Below are 17,588 nucleotides of genomic sequence, written 5' to 3'. Positions count from 1 at the left end.
CGGAATGTCATCACTAGTGGTCCTGGCCTTTACCTAAATGTATCCCGGGAGGCAGTTGCTGGGACTTTGAGAACATCATCTCTATTCATCTACCTGCTTCATCTTCTTCCATCTGCTCCATCAGGAGCATCAAGTTCACCTATATACCTGGAAACACTTTGAAACAGCCACTGATCTTGGCAATATCCAACTATCATTTGCCTGGAAATCAGTTATTGCTACACCTGCTTTAACCATGAGGCACCTAACCAAAAACACCTCACAGTTGCATTAGCATTTATAACTACAACATACTGTTAGATAAATTAGGACATCAGGCCTCACAACAACATTGGATAGTTCTGTTTGGGGACCCACCAGCTCTATCTTTCCATCATATGCCTGGCTCCAGCCTGTATGTCGGGAAGTAGCTGATAAGCTCTTTCACTGTCCTCAAATAAGCCTCAAGTTTATTTCATTTCAAATGCCTAAAACCTGGAATTTAAGTGAGGGGCTTGGAAAAACAGTGTACTGAAAACACTAAGAAAGCAAATCAGGTGAAGAATAATGTCTGAGTGAAAAATCTAGGCCCTTAGTATACAGCTCTGAATTAGACTGAACCTGGAGACTTACAAGTAAGCCACTCCTCTCTGAGATCCTGGCCTCTTTTGGAATTTCCCTAATCCTTTACACTGACATGGATGGGTGAGAGAAGATCCCTAGATTTCTTCCCCTGAAGATCCCTACCAAGATCCTTGGCTGGAAGGCTTCCCCGACAGACCTTACCTCTCAGCCGCTCTCAGCTTTTCTGCGCCCCGTGTGTAAACTGCAATCGACCAATCCACACAGCGGGCAAAACCTTCCTTCAGGAGGAGCTCTGTGATGTTGCCATTCTGAAAAACGAGGCACGTGAGAAAGCAGGCATAGATTAGATTCTATTGCAAGAGAATCCATTTCTCTAGACTTCTGACATGATTAACATTGCCACAATCTATTTTGCAGTTTAAAAAAGAAAAAAAAGAAGAGCCATTTCTCTCATTAAGAAATCAGCCATAAGAGGGGAGATGCTGCTCTGCGACTCCTTTCAACAGCCTTGGCTTCACATCCCACAACACCCAGCACAGTAACTCTCACTTAACAGGGGTAGGATAAATGTTAGCGGCATTGAATGGAATTGACATTTCAATAGCTCTTCTTGTGGGCAGAGGATGTTAATCTTCAGTAGAGATTATACCTATTATTTCCTTCCCTGAGATCAGCACTTACTCCCCTTTTCATAAGGGGAAAGCTGAAGAACAGGCTGAGTAAGGGATAACTTAAGTTACACTTTGCCCAGTGAATTACAATTCACATTCTACTGTGACACAGAGCCAGCCATCTGGCAGGGCTCTGGCAGACAGCTAGCACTCCAGAAGAAACAGACATGACCTTGGCACATTCCAAACCAAGCCTCCCAGCCAGCCTTCCACAACTGCCATCACGGAAGAATTCTTTAGCCAAAGAGTAACAATAGTTTATTCTGTATTGGATAGAGGTTACAATAATGAAAATCTACTTAAACTTGGGTGTTAAAAAACAAAGTCATTTCCCATCCAAGAACACCCCACCTACCAAAGTATACAACAGAGTAAAACTCCCAATAGTCAGAACCACAAGAACTTAAAGAACCTAGTTCCTACTCAAAAGCAGAGTTAGGCAGTAACTGGCTAAGGCCTGGAACAGTTTTTCCATAGACTGGTTTCCTCTTCATAGTTCTACCAAAACTCCACATAGCTAACTTCTAGACCTGCATATTAACCTCACCAATCCCATCTACAAGCTTCATCACCACTTCTCATTGATGTGGCAACCTCCCACCTTTCTTATTGGCAAGCTTTAGGACCAGCCCTCGGGAAAATAAGTGCTAGAGTCCTTCCTCCCCTTACAAACCCAGTAAAAACTGAGATGAGTTTTCTAAAAGTACAAAGTTGCAGATCTGTCCAATTCTATCAGGTAACTGATAACACCCTAGAAAAGGCCTCAAAATCAGTAGATGATAATCCTGCCAAGATATTTCAGTGACTCATAAATACAGAGAGGAAGAAGAAAAGCAAACTACAGCTCTTCAAACCCCAAGTGGAACCGCCCCCACACACACCCCATGTGGCCCAGTCTGCACAGGCACACTCACTGGATGAAGGATGGTACCCAGAATGTTCTGGTTGTGGCAGCTCTCCAGAATGATCTGGACATCTCTCTGAAGCAGTCGAGACTCGGTGAAAAATTTGGCTTCTGCGGCAAAAGGTTCTGGTGTTTCATTGCCATCTGCCTCCCGTCGAAAAGTTGGGCACTAAAGCAAAAGTAAGGCGAGTGGGTGACGCAGCCTAATGTGAGTGCTGGGCTCGCTCAGGCCACAGGGAACCGTCCAAAAAGCACAAACCCCACAAAGCGGAGCTTGGAAAGGTCTCAAATCAGGTCTTCCAACCCTTTTTAAAGCATACTGATAAAATGCAACTAGAAGTATCATCATCTCACACTTCTTGGTAAAGCAAACAAAACTCATGTTACCATGGGGAAAATCATCTTAATTATATCAATACTTGAAAATGACCCCTTGCCAAGAAGAGATTCACCACTGCCTCGCTTTAAATCCCTGATTATTTCTTTAATCAAAATGGGTATTTTATACTGACGAGCCACACTCAACAAACTTCAGAGCCTCCCATCCCCTCCTCTCTAGGTTTCAACAATCTCAGCACAGCCCACTCCAAACAGACCCTGAGTACTTAAAAAATAAAGTCTTATTTGATCTAATTAGAACTGTCCAACTGCGAAGTTTAAAGTACTCTAGTCAATGTTAGCGGCCCATACAAGAAAGAAACAGTACATACGAAGTCCCCAAGTAGAAGAGTCTGTCACTGAACGCTTCCACAAACCCTATCACCACCCCGTAGCCCAATGTATGATCTGACCTTGATCCCTGACAGCATGACCGTGACCAGGTAGTAGTCGGGCAGGAGCAGGGCCCTGACCACACTGCCGTCCCGCACGTGCTCGATGATAGCTGCATGACAGAACAAACACCTTGAGTCATAGCAAAAGTCATGCCGAGGATAAACAATGCACAATCAAACTGCCCGGAATGCAGTTCCTCTCCCCCAAACCCCAAGAAAGCATCCCTCCAAGAGGTGACGAAGCACCAGTACGTCACAAGTGTTCACACAACAGACTCCTGCCCAAACTATTCCTGGGGGATTTGGTTCAGACCAACTTCTACGTCTTTTGAACCTTCTGGGACGTCATGGCTTATACCTAAGCAACCTAGCTTACGGATAACAAAGCTTATCTGTGTACTGAGTGCCTGGCAAAAAAATAGCAACAATTCAGGATTGGTAATAATTTTATTTTACTGAGTCTGTAAGTTAATACGATCTCAAAGTAGGACCGAGAACTATACAGAATGTGTGTGTGCGTGTGTATGTGTGTGTGTGTGTGCGCGCATGCATGCACGCACATGGGCACACGCATATGTGTTTAGCTATACACAGAATACACATTTCTAACTTGAAGTTTTGGGGACAGTATTTAGGTAGAGAAAACAGGAAGATCCCCCATGTGCAAAATTACCAGCGATTTACTAGCTTGTAGCCGCAAAGGACTAACCTCAGCAAAATACATCTGATGCAACCTATATGAACTGGATTCAAGCTCCCTTCCAAAATACCAGGGTGTTGTTTTACCCTGAACAATTTCCCTTGGGTACTAAAGTAGAATTGGTTTTATGAACCTCCAGAAGCTCAAGAGCAAACAGAGAGGAATCACCCTGAGTCACATCCGTCTTTTCCCGACGGCCTCACCGTTAACGGGCTTCTGGTGGTGTGAGTCCACAAAGTGCCTGGGGTTCTCAATGGTGTACTTGAGGTCCCGCAGAGTATGTGAACCGTTCCCCTCGCTCCACATTCCTTTCTTAGCTGCTTTTGCTTGCTCCTCACATTCCGAAAGCCGGTTCTGCTCGGGACTGGGACGTGAGAAAGAATAAACACATGCAGTTAGTGAATTCACAACACAAACATCAGGCTCATCTTTGATTCTGGGTTTCTTCAGCAACTTCTCCCCTTGGAAAGACCAAAGAGTTTGTTTCACATCTGTGGCTTCAGACCCAGGCCTATAAACAGAAACCCATCATGAGTGCAACTTCTGGATTTCAGACTTATTCCCTCAAACAAAAGATTCAATCATAACAGCATTTAATGAGAGTATCCAAAGAACACACGTCTCGGTACTGCCACCTTCAGTGATTACAAGAGAACAAGCTGGTGGCTCAGAAGGGAGCCGCTCCAGGAGGGAGAGCTTCATTTAAGCACCCCAGATTCAGGAACTAGAATCCAGGCAGAGCTCAGCAGGACACAGTGCAGGGAAAGTGACTAAGAATCACCCTTACTCCCTGTTGTCTGCAGAACAGGGCTGGGGAATGCAGAACAAATACCATTACAGATAATGTCACCCCAAAACTACTTACACATTCAATAAGGCCAGCTAAGCAAAGCAATTTGAAGATGGAAGACTCCTTCATTAGACAGGAAACCAAACTACATACAAGAGCAGCCAGAAAGTCAGTAGACAGACCGGAAAAAAACCCCAAAAGACCACCCAAAACAACCAAACCCAAAATAGCGCTGCTCTTCTCTCTCATACGTATCTGAGCTGAAGTGAACCTGGAAAGCCTTTCCACGATGTCAGCGCCTCGTTCCATCAACAGCCATCTGCAGAAACTGAACCTCCCACCTTGATCAGTAGGGATTTTCAGCAGGGACTCCTGACCTACAATTTCTCAAGCCAGAAATCCTCAGTACTGCTCGTTCCCTCCTCCCCACAAAAAAAAAAAAAAAAAAACAATCATCAGCTTCAGAGATCCAAAATTGCTGCCAGAATTACACAGGGGAAAAAAAAATGTAGCTCGAGATAGAAGCAAACATTGAAACTGAGAAAAGAAGGCTTTAAATCAAGACAACTTCAGAGAAAAAAGGATTGGGACTCCAGGGGAGATATTTTGTTGAGATGGTACAATACTGCTTTGGGCTTTTTAAAAATTCTTCATTCTGGTTACAAACTGGATTCCAAAAAAACACTGCAACAGTAATCATGCCAGCAATTGTCCTTAAGATACAACTTTGGCATGCTTCCAAAATCAGGACCTAAGACAAATGTCGGAATAAAACAAATTCCCACATGCCCACACCCCAATTATAAGCTCTAGCCAACGACTCCTTGGAGTCAGAAAGGACCAAAGAAGTGTATGGTGAATGACTTGACCACAAAGTCTGTGAAGGCAGGAAGGAGGCAAACTGCACATTTTGGCCTCTGTTCCTCCCCATCATTGGTACAGTTCATGCAAAGATTTATTTAAAGCTTCTTCTACAGCTACAGTCATAATACAACAAGGATTTAATGATTTAAACAGCATCTTTAGGGAGTTCCCTGGCGGTCCAGTGGTTAGGACTCTTCATTGCCATGGCCCCAGGTTCAATCCCTGGTCAGGAAACTATGATCCCACAAGCCGCGTGGTACAGTCAAAAACTAAAAAAAAAAACAAAAAAAAAACCCAGGATTGGTTCAAGATGGCGGAGTAGAAGGACATATTCTCACTCTGTCTTGCAAGAGCACCGAAAGCACAACTAACTGCTGAACAATCATCGACAGGAAGATGCTGGAACTCACCAAAAAAGACACCCCACATCCAAAGACAAAGGAGAAGCCACAATGAGACGGTAGGAGGGGCGCAATCACAATAAAATCAAGTCCCATAACTGCTGGGTGGGTGACTCACAGACTGGAGAACACTTATACCACAGAAGTCCACCCACTGGAGTGAAGGTTCTGAGCCCCATATCAGGGTTCCCAACTTGGGGGTCCGGCAACAGGAGGAGGAATTCCTAGAGAATCAGACTTTGAAGGCCAGCGGGATTTGACTGCAGGACGTCAACAGGACTGGGGGAAACAGACTCCACTCTTGGAGGGCACACACAAGGTAGTGTGCACATCAGCACCCAAGGGAAGGAGCAGTGACCCCATAGGAGACTGAACCAGACCTACCTGCTAGTGTTGGAGGGTCTCCTGCAGAGGCGGAGGGGTGGCTATGTCTCACCGTGAGGACAAGGTCACTGGCAGCAGAAGTTCTGGGAAGTACTCCTTGGCATGACCCCACCCAGAGTCCACCATTAGCCCCACCAAAGAGTCTGGTAGGCTCCAGTGTTGGGTTGCCTCAGCCAAACAACCAACAGGGAGGGAACCCAGCCCCACACATCAGCAGACAAGCGGATTAAAGTTTTACTGAGCTGTGCCCACCAGAGCAACAGCCAGCTCTACCCACCACCAGTCCCTCCCATCAGGAAACTTGCACAAGCCTCTGAGATAGCCTCATCCACTAGAGGACAGACAGCAGAAGCAAGAACTACAATCCTGCAGCCTATGGAACAAAAACCACATTTACAGAAAAACAGACAAGATGAAAAGGCAGAGGGCTACGTACCACATGAAGGAACAAGATAAAACCCCAGAAAAACAACTAAATGAAGTGGAGATAGGTAACCTTCCAAAAAAGAATTCAGAATAATGATAGTGAAGATGATCCAGGACCTCAGAAAAAGAATGGAGGCAAAGATCGAGAAGATGCAAGAAATGCTTAACAAAGACCTAGAAGAATTAAAGAACAAACAGAGATGAACAATACAATAACTGAAATGAAAAATACACTAGAAGGAATCAATAGCAGAATAACTGAGGCAGAAGAACAAATAAGTGACCTGGAAGACAGAATGGTGGAATTCACTGCTGCGGAACAGAACAAAGAAAAAAGAATGAAAAGAAATGAAGGCAGCCTAAGAGACCTCTGGGACAATATTAAATGCAAAAACATCTGCACTATAGGGGTCCCAGAAGGAGAAAGAGAGAGAGCAAGGACCTGCGAAAATACTTGACGTGATTATAGTCAAAAACTTCCCTAACATGGGAAAGGAAATAGCCACCCAAGTCTGGGAAGTGCAGAGAGTCCCATACAGGATAAACCCAAGGAGAAACACGCCGAGACACATAGTAATCAAATTGGCAAAAATTAAAGACAAAGAAAAATTATTGATAGCAGCAAGGGAAAAACAACAAATAACATACAAGGGAACTCCCATAAGGTTAACAGCTGATTTCTCAGCAGAAACTCTACAAGCCAGAAGGGAGTGGCAGCACATATTTAAAGGGATAAAAGGGAAGACCCTACAACCAAGATTACTCTACCCAGCAAAGATCTCATTCAGATTCGATGGACAAATCAAATCTGACAAGCAAATCAGACAAATCAGACAAGCAAATCAGACAAGCAAATCTGACAAGCAAATCAGACAAATCAGACAAGCAAAAGCTAAGAGAATTCAGCACCAGCAAACCAGCTCTACAACAAATGCCAAAGGAACTTCTCTAAGTGGTAAACACAAGAGAAGAAAAGGACCTACAAAAACAAACACAGAGGGCTTCCCTGGTGGCGCAGTGGTTGAGAGTCTGCCTGCCAATGCAGGGAACATGGGTTCGAGCCCTGGTCTGGGAAGATCCCACATGCCGCAGAGCAACTGGGCCCGTGAGCCACAATTACTGAGCCTGCGCGTCTGGAGCCTGTGCTCCACAACAAGAGAGGCCGCGATAGTGAGAGGCCCGCGCACCGCGATGAAGAGTGGCCCCCGCTTGCCACAACTAGAGAAAGCCCTCGCACAGAAACAAAGACCCAACACAGCCATAAATAAAATTAATTAATTAATTAATTAAAAAAAAAAAGAAAATGCTCCCCATTAAAAAAAAAAACAAAAAAACACAGAACAATTAAGAAAATGGTAATAGGAACATACATATCAATAATTACCTTAAACGTGAATAGATTAAATGCTCCAGCCAAAAGACACAGGCTTGCTGAATGGATACAAAAACAAGACCCATATATATGCTATCTACAAGAGACCGACTTCAGACCTAGGGACACATACAGACTGAAAGTGAGGGGGTGGAAAAAGATATTCCATGCAAATGGAAATCAAAAGAAAGCTGGAGTAGCAATACTCATATCGGATAAAATAGACTTTAAAATAAAGAATGTTACAAGAGACAAGAAAGGAAACTACATAATGATCAAGGGATCAATCCAAGAAGAAGATATAGCAATTATAAATATATATGCACCCAACACAGGAGCACCTCAATACATAAGGCAACTGCTAACAACCATAAAAGAGAAAATCGACAGTAACACAATAATAGTGGGGGACTTTAACACCTCACTTACACCAATGGACAGATCATCCAAACAGAAAATTAATAAGGAAACACAAGCTTTAAATGACACAACAGACCAGATAGATTTAATTGATATTTATAGGACATTCCATCCAAAAACAGCAGATTACACTTTCTTCTCAAGTGCGCATGGAACATTCTCCAGGATACATCACATCTTGGGTCACAAATCAAGCCTCAGTAAATTTAAGAAAATTGAAATCATATCAAGCATCTTTTCTGACCACAACGCTATGAGATTAGAAATCAATTACAGGGGAAAAAACATACAAAACACAAACACATGGAGGCTAAACAATATGCTACTAAATAACCAAGAGATCACTGAAGAAATCGAAGAGGAAATCAAAACATACCTAGAGACAAATGACAATGAAAACACGACGATCCAAAACCTATGGGATGCAGCAAAAGCAGTTCTAAGAGGGAAGTTTATAGGAATACAAGCCTACCTCAAGAAACAAGAAAAATCTCAAATAAACAATCTAACCTTACACCTAAAGGAACTAGAGAAAGAAGAACAAACAAAACCCAAAGTTAGCAGAAGGAAAGAAATCATAAAGATCAGAGCAGAAATAAATGAAATAGAAACAAAGAAAACAATAGCAAAGATGAAAAAAACAAAAAGCTGGTTCTTTGAGAAGATAAACAAAATTGATAAACCATTAGCCAGATTCATCAAGAAAAAGAGGGAGAGGACTCAAATCAATAAAATTAGAAATGAAAAAGGAGAAGTTACAACAGACACCGCAGAAATACAAAGCATCCTAAGAGACTACCACAAGCAACTGTATGCCAATAAAATGGACAACCTGGAAGAAATGGACAAATTCTTAGAAAGGTATAACCTTCCAAGACTGAACCAGGAAGAAATAGAAAATATGAACATACCAATCACAAGTAATGAAATTGAAACTGTGATTAAAAATCTTCCAACAAACAGAAGTCCAAGACCAGATGGCTTCACAGGTGAATTCTATCAAACATTTAGAGAAGAGTTAACACCCATCCCTCTCAAACTCTTCCAAAAAATTGCAGAGGAAGGAACACTCCCAAACTCATTCTATGAGGCCACCATCACCCTGATACCAAAACCAGACGAAGATACTACAAAACAAGAAAATTACAGACCAATATCACTCATGAATATAGATGCAAAAATCCTCAACAAATTACTAGCAAACAGAATCCAACAACACATTAAAAGAATCATACACTATGATCAAGTGGGATATATCCCAGGGATGCAAGGATTCTTCAGTATACACAAATCAATCAATGTGATACACCATATTAACAAATTGAAGAATAAAAAACAGATAATCATCTCAATAGAGGCAGAAATAGCTTTTGACAAAATTCAACACCCATTTATGACAAAAACTCTCCAGAAAGTGGGCATAGAGGGAACCTAACTAACATAATAAAGGCCCTATACAACAAACCCACAGCAAACATCATTGTCAATGGTGAAAAACTGAAAGCATTTCCCCTAAGATCAGGAACAAGACAAGGATGTCCACTCTCACCACTATTATTCAACATAGTTTTTGGAAGTCCTAGCCATGGCAATTAGAGAAGAAAAAGAAATAAAAGGACTACAAATTGGAAAAGAAGAAGTAAAACTGTCACTGTCTGCAGATGACATGATACTATACATAGAGAATCCTAAAGATGCCACCAGAAAACTACTGGAGCTCATCAATCAATTTAGTAAAGTTGCAGGATACAAAATTAATGCACAGAAATCTCTTGCATTCCTACACACTAATGATGAAAAATCTGAAAGAGAAATTAAGGAAACACTCCCATTTACCATTGCAACAAAAAGACTAAAATACCTAGGAATAAACCTACCTAGGGAGACAAAAGACCTGTATGCAGAAAACTATAAGACACTGATGAAAGAAATTAAAGATGATACAAATAGATGGAGAGATATACCATGTTCCTGGATTGCAAGAATCAACACTGTGAAAATGACTACACTACCCAAAGCAATCTACAGACTCAATGCAATCCCTATCAAATTATCAATGGCATTTTTTACAGAACTAGAACAAAAAATCTTAAAATTTGTATGGAGACACAAAAGACCCCAAATAGCCAAAGCAGTCTTGAGGGAAAAAAACAGAGCTGGAGGAATCAGACTCCCTGACTTCAGACTATACTACAAAGCTACAGTAATCAAGACAGTATGGTACTGGCACAAAAACAGAAATATAGATCAATGGAACAGGCTAGAAAGCCCGGAGATAAACCCACGCACCTATGGTCAACTAATCTATGACAAAGGAGGCAAGGACATACAATGGAGAAAACACAGTCTCTTCAATAAGTGGTGCTTGGGAAACTGGACAGCTACATGTAAAAGAATGAAATTAGAACACTTGCACAAAAATAAACTCAAAATGGATTAGAAACCTAAATGTAAGACCGGACACTATAAAACTCTTAGAGGAAAACATAGGAAGAACACTCTATGACATAAATCACAGCAAGATCTTTTTTGATCCACCTCCTAGAGTAATGGAAATAAAAGCAAAAATAAACAAATGGGACCTAATGAAACTTAAAAGCTTTTGCAAAGCAAAGGAAACTACAAACAAGGCGAAAAGACAATCCTCAGAATGGGAGAAAATTTTTGCAAATGAAGCAACGGACAAAGGATTAATCTCCAAAATATACAAGCAGCTCATGCAGCTCAATATCAAAAAAACAAACAACCCAATCCAAAGATGGGCAGAAGACCTAAATGGACATTTCTCCAGAGAAGACATACAGATGGCCAAGAAGCACATGAAAAGCTCCTCAACATCACTAATTATTAGAGAAATGCAAATCAAAACTACAGTGAGGTATCACCTCACACCAGTTAGAATGGGCATCATCAGAAAATCTACAAACAACAAATGCTGGAGAGGGTGTGGAGAAAAGGCAACCCTCTTGCACTGTTGGTGGGAATGTAAATAGATACAGCCACTATGGAGAACAGTATGGAGGTTACTTAAAAAACTAAAAATAGGATTACCATATGACCCAGCAAACCCACTACTGGGCGTACACCCAGAGAAAACCATAATTCAAAAAGACACATGCACCCCAGTTTTTATTGCAGCACTATTTACAATAGTCAGGTCATGGAAGCAACCTAAATGCCCATGGACAGACGAATGGATAAAGAAGATGTGGTACTTATATAAAATGGAATATAGTCAGCCATAAAAAGGAACAGAATTGGGTCATTTTTAGAGATGTGGATGGATCTAGAGACTGTCATACAGAGTGAAGTAAGTCAGAAAGAGAAAAACAAATATCGTATATCAACGCATATATGTGGAATCTAGAAAAATGGTACAGATGAACCAGTTTGCAGGGCAGAAATTGAGACACAGATGTAGAGAACAAACGTATGGACACCAAGGGGGGAAAGCAGTGGGGGATGGGGGTGGTGGTGTGATGAACTGGGCGATTGGGATTGACATGTATACACTGATGTGTTTAAAATGGATAACTAATAAGAACCTGCTGTATAAAGAAATAAATAAAATAAAACTCAAAAATTCAAAAAAATAAATAAATAAAATAAAACTAAAAAAACAAACAACAACAAAAAAAACCCAGTATCTTTAGCCTCCAAATTACTGATGTAGCTTACACTTTTCAGAGACTAAAGTGTTAATTAAAGCCTGCTGCAACCCATCCTACTGAGTGAACCTAACATGATGTATGCACTATAAACCTTACATACCTAAAAATCATTTCTAACAAATTCACACTGCCACTAACAACAAATACATTTTACCTATTACTTAAGTATCTACAGATCCATAAACCAAAACAGACCTAAAAGGCTTTGGAGAGCGATAAATTTTCCCTGACCTTAAAACAGAACCACTGAGCCCCTGTCAGTTTTGCTAGATTCCAAGCAGCAGATTTTGCTTGGAATTTGATTTATTCACTCTGCTTTATATTACATTTACTTATTCCTTGTACCTCATATAATATCGAACATCTACTTGTTGTTTGGTTTGTTGTCTGTCGCCCTGTTAAACTGTTAGCAGAAACTAAGTGTCTTTGTTCACTGCTATATTCACAGTGTCTAGAACACAGCCTGGCATATAGTAAATGCTCAATAAATATTTGGGGATGGATGGATAAATACTCCGGAACTCAATATCTACAGTGTAAGGCATAAGTCTACTGATTCTTATGAATATAAGAACAGCACTGCTTCGTCTCCAAGCCCGTTTTTGAATTACACACATCAAATGCCATTAATGAATGCTGAGTAACATCCTCGCTCAGAAAAATACACACGTACACCTGGGCAGGAATACCCTAGAAGCCATGAGAACACCAGATATTACCTATTTTACGTCGGGGGCAGGAATGAAAATGCAGCAAAGCCAGTGTAGAGTCGACTCCCCCAGTTCTCACAGTGGTGTGGGAGGAAGTCAGACAGAAAAGTAATGGACACTTACTTGTTCGCTCTCATGCCTTCTCTCCGGGTGGCCAAGCCCTCTGCAACCAGAGATTCTGCAATGTTTTCCCCATTGGTATCTGAGGAGGAAAAAAGAGGTGTGAATCTTGTGTTTAAATCCATCTCCAATAGCAAGAGAGCTCTAATGGGACCACTTTCACCCTTAGTTCTTCAAGGAATGATGCTGCCAGCGAACGGGACAAGGCAGCAAGGTAGGGTTGGGTTTTCCGAAAAATCTCTTCTCCCCCAAAATGTCTAGTCTCTAGGACCCAGAGGTCTATAAATCTTCTCTGGACTAATTTTCTAGTGTATCTCCTGAGCCAAAGGCAATCTCAGGAACTCCAGGAGACTGACAGGGAAGCAAGACACATGCAGCAGCCCAGGAAAGGATAACTAACACTGACCTAAGGAGGAGAGGCCTAGCACCAAATGCAAATTCTGCCGCTTAATAGGTCTTTCAGCATCTTGATACACGTACTCATCTATAAAATGGGAAGAGTACCTGCCGAGACAGGTTCTTGTGAGAATTAAATGTGTGTAAATCGCCAAGCGCAGTGCCAAGCACACAGCAGGAATTCACACAACAGAATCAAAAGGCAGCCCCCCACCTGGACGATCAGACAGATTCACTTAGGACTGCCTACGATGTTTCACACCAGCAAGTCCAGTTCCTCTCAGGATGTCCTGTTCTCTGCTCCAAGAGGCCACCAAGACAAGCAAGCTACACCGTTTGACAAACTCTTTCTCCTGTTCTCAGAGATGCAGGGGACAGCATCTCGATTTCCAATCTCACACAGCAGCCTTCAGAGCAGGCAAGAAAAATGAAGTGAAACATAAAACACAACCTGATTAGGTGCCACCTGAGCACTTGAAACATTCATTGCATTTCCATGCTATTGAAAAAGCTTTTAGGCTCTCTGTATTCTCTTAAATCTCTGCTTGTCAGCCAAAATGATAAAAGAAGACACCTATGAGGGAATCACCACTTAAAAATCTTTAATATAGCAGAGAACAAGCTCCTAGATAAACTGAAACACAGCAGTCTAGCTGATAGGTAACGTCAGCATAGAATAAAATTCTCTAAGATTTATGTATTCAGTACACTATACGTAGACTTCCGCAAGCAACAACAGGTTTACATACCACCCCCAAACTCAACCTAAATGCCTTGCCATTAGCCCTGTCCAAATTTCTGAAGCAAATCATAAGCCCCTGTTCCTACTACCAAAAAAAAAAAGTTGAGATGAATGCTGTTCACGCGAAGAACGTTCAGGTTCTGAAGCTGAGCGTGGATCACAAGAACCTTTCCACTGAGGTTACTGCTGAGGCCAGACACAGACACACACAGCTACCTGACATCAGTAAATATTACACTGGTTCTTTCGAAGCAACAGGAATAACCCCACAGAGTGGAAAGTCAAAAGGAAAGACTCCACAATGATGGGGAAAGTTGAGCAGTAAGGTGTCAAGAGGTCGGGGGTAGAAAGAATGAAGGCCTGGTACAAACAAGGCGAACGGCCATAAAATCGCCAGTCAACGGCAAACGCAACAGCTCTCGGACAGTTCCTTGGCACAGAGTGCTCTGAAAGGGCTGCTGGCTGACCCACTTCTAAATGCGTTCATTGCTCCTTCAAAAGGGAGAAAAATACAATTCTCTGGGCCAAACTCCCAAAGAAGGTAACAAAATGTGGTGGATAGAATACTGAAAACGGAATTTGTAGGGAAAAGATCTGATTCTTGCTTATTACTAATCAAGGTATGACTGTGATCAAGTCACAATTGGGGCTGGTACTCAGAGCAGGTGGGTGACTATATTTTCTCCAAAAGTTGAAGACTAATCAATCATCTCTTTTTTTTTTAATAAGTTCTGGGTTAACCACAAACTCTCAAGTTCTATCATTCTCCTCCATCATAAAAAGAGTAGCCACATAAACAACAGGGATTTACTGTATAGCACATGGAACCATATTCAGTACCTTATAATAACCTATAGTGGAAAAGAATCTGAAGCTACACACCTGAAACACAATATTGTACATCAACTATAGTTAAATAAATTTTTTATCTATCTACATAGAGCAAAAGAAAATCTTTTTTCTAAACAAAAAAAAAACAAAAACAAAAGACGAAAAAGAGAGTAGCCATAAAATAGGCTAAATATATGAACACTAATTAATTAGCTAAGGCACTGTTTCATTACAGTTGGCAGTGAGAGTTGGTTAAAGTATCTGAGTGAAAATATTAAACTTTAAGCCATTTAAGCCTTTAAAACTGAAAGATGTAGATGATTTCAATCATTCTTTTGGTAATTATTTATCAATCACCTCCTATGCGCCAGATTCTATTAAACACACTAGTACGTTAACATGCTAAATTACATCCACTCTGTAATTTGCGTCAGTTTGAAAAACAAACTTTCTAAAAACAACTTAAAATTTTAAATGTCAGCTCCTCTTACCTTAAATAGACTGTTTTATAGTTGGAGACTAAGGTTATTTAAATGAACACTTACAGGCCGTCTCTCCATAGAGATATCTGTACCAAAAAAACGTTCTATAGTCCAGTGAGGTCTCTTGTCCGGTAACAGAATATTGACCAGCTGTTACAGAACTGTATTATTTTGGGTAATGGAATTCTCGAACAATTGCATTTTGAAGACAGTACACTTCTATTTGTCTTACATTATTACTAGCCAGTAGCCCTCCAACAATAATGCTTAAGTGTTTTATTACCTACTATATTATTTGAATTATGGGTAAAAGGCAAATTTATTTACTTCTCTTTTTGAAAAGATTCCATATATTTCTATAATTTCCCAATCAGGATGCAGATAGCCATTTGCTAAAAGGGCTGTTTCTCTACTGGGTAAATTGGACAAGAAGGCTCCATGGTCATCCACAACTCACTTGTCTAAGACCTCTACAATTAAAATCAGAATTGTAAAAGGATATTGTTAGCCTTGTCATACACCCTACTTGCTTACTTCCAGCTTACTAGTCACCCAAGGCAAATAGATTATCTAAAGCAGCTCAGTTAGAATGCTAGTTTATCAAGAATCACAGGAAACTTTAAAAGGTGTCTGCTCCCCAAATAATCCAGATGGACATAAGTGTTCCTGTTCATCTGACTGCTTTATGGAAAACATTCTACCAATTCTTTCAACGTCCTATTTCTGTTCAAACTCCATTGTGCAATCTTACTCTCCCTCTACCTAATGCAAAGAAGACCAGAACACCTAATATCCCATAAGCTATCCGGCCCAGCTAAACAACAGGCATATGTGTGCACACACACATATTTATTGAGTGCATTCTCTGTGCTGGAGCGAGATGCTTTACACATACCATCTCTTTAAACTCTCTCTGTAACTTACAAATGAAACTAGGGCTTAGAAAGGTTCAGTTAAGGGTTAAGTAAGAGTACATGGTAGAAGAGCCAGGAATCCACACCTACACCACTCCAAAGCCTGTGTTCTTTCCATTCCATTCCAAGTCATGTGGCTTACAAAAAACCACAAGCCCTAAACAAATCGTCCTTTCCTAAAGAGAGTCCCCAGGAGGAGAAGAAAAGCCACAAGATAGATAAAGCAAATAGAAGATGCAATAGGAAATCTATAGGAATTCAATTAGCACTCTGACCTAGAAGCACAGAGCCAATGAGTTCCACAGGCTGACGGCCTAAATACAGGGAAAAATAATTGTACGCTTACACACACACCTAAACCAAGCCAGGAAAGCAGGCACAGGAGTAAACTAGGAGCAGGAGCATCAGGGCACCTACGTGCCACGAGCTCTGTGCACTTCCAATGAGACCTACAGCCAACCCTCCCAGAGCTACCTCCGCCAGACGAAAACCAGTCTTTGGAGGAACTTCAGACTTGGAGAAAGATGAGCCCTTTCCCCCTTGGTACTCACCTTTTCCAAGGTAGATCATGCCATACTCTCGCCCCTGGGGAGTCTTGTTTTCTATCGTGAAGCAGACTTCCTTCCCAATCAGCTTCTTCCGAAGGAACTCTCGAGCAGGAAATGCCCAGGGCTGAAAGACAAAATAAACGTGTTCAAGAACTAGGCAGTTCTCACACGACACAATCAACATCCAAGCAACTTCACTCCTTCAATAGCCTGGCCACACACTAGGCCCTGAGGAGAATATAAAAATGAAACACACACAACATGGATCATACACTTAGGGGGCTCCTAAAAAAGGCAGGTCGAACAGTTGGTTTAACTAGCAATGGCCCTAAAAACAGGCATCATGGTTTCCCAGACACCAGCACTAGGACTTCCCCCCATGCCCACCCCTCCACCACCCCCATCACTGTCTACTCTCTAGCCGTCTACTGTCTACTGTCTAGCTGGTAAGGGATCAGCTTGACAATGGTGGTTCTTCCCTGTCACTCATTAAAGACCCAGATATAAGGAGTGAGCCACACATCCACAATGGGTACAAACAGAGTCTCCATGTGATCTCAAGATACTATGCAGGGACTTCCCTGGTGGTGCAGTGGTTAAGAATCCTCCTACCAATGCAGGGGACACGGGTTTGATCCCTGATCCGGGAAGATCCCACGTGCTGCGGAGCAACTAAGCCCGTGCGCCACAACTACTAAGCCTGCGCTCTAGAGCCTGCGAGCTGCAACTACTGAAGCCCGCACACCTATAGCCCGTGCTCCTCAATGAGAGAAGCCACAGCAATGAGAAGCCCGCGCACCACAGTGAAGAGTAGCCCCCACTCGCCACAACTAGAGAAAGCCTGCGCACAGCAAGGAAGACCCAAAGCAGCCAAAAATAAAAAAAAAATAAAAATATATATATAT

General features: G+C 41.7%; 1 protein-coding gene and 1 long non-coding RNA gene across 2 annotated transcripts in view; one reads left to right on the top strand and one right to left on the bottom strand.

Moving 5' to 3' along the window:
* Positions 1-17,588, top strand: part of LOC309632548 — a 167,254-nt gene that overhangs the window by 75,979 nt on the left and 73,687 nt on the right. The gene's annotated exons all lie outside the window — the stretch shown is intronic.
* SND1 (staphylococcal nuclease and tudor domain containing 1) overlaps positions 1-17,588 on the bottom strand; it is a 415,142-nt gene that overhangs the window by 355,890 nt on the left and 41,664 nt on the right. Inside the window, exons 3-8 of the mRNA XM_082400014.1 lie at positions 16,687-16,807; positions 12,774-12,852; positions 3,816-3,976; positions 2,931-3,022; positions 2,150-2,308; positions 766-872 (exon numbers count right to left, since the gene is read on the bottom strand). Of these exons, the coding sequence (XP_082256140.1) occupies positions 766-872; positions 2,150-2,308; positions 2,931-3,022; positions 3,816-3,976; positions 12,774-12,852; positions 16,687-16,807 (719 nt within the window). The remainder of the gene's footprint in view (positions 1-765; positions 873-2,149; positions 2,309-2,930; positions 3,023-3,815; positions 3,977-12,773; positions 12,853-16,686; positions 16,808-17,588) is intronic.

This window comes from Balaenoptera borealis (assembly GCF_965194805.1).
Source record: "Balaenoptera borealis genome assembly, chromosome: 7".
Taxonomy (NCBI): Eukaryota; Metazoa; Chordata; class Mammalia; order Artiodactyla; family Balaenopteridae; genus Balaenoptera; species Balaenoptera borealis.
Note: the sequence above shows the minus strand (reverse complement) of the source record. Positions and strands in the feature narration are given on the sequence as shown.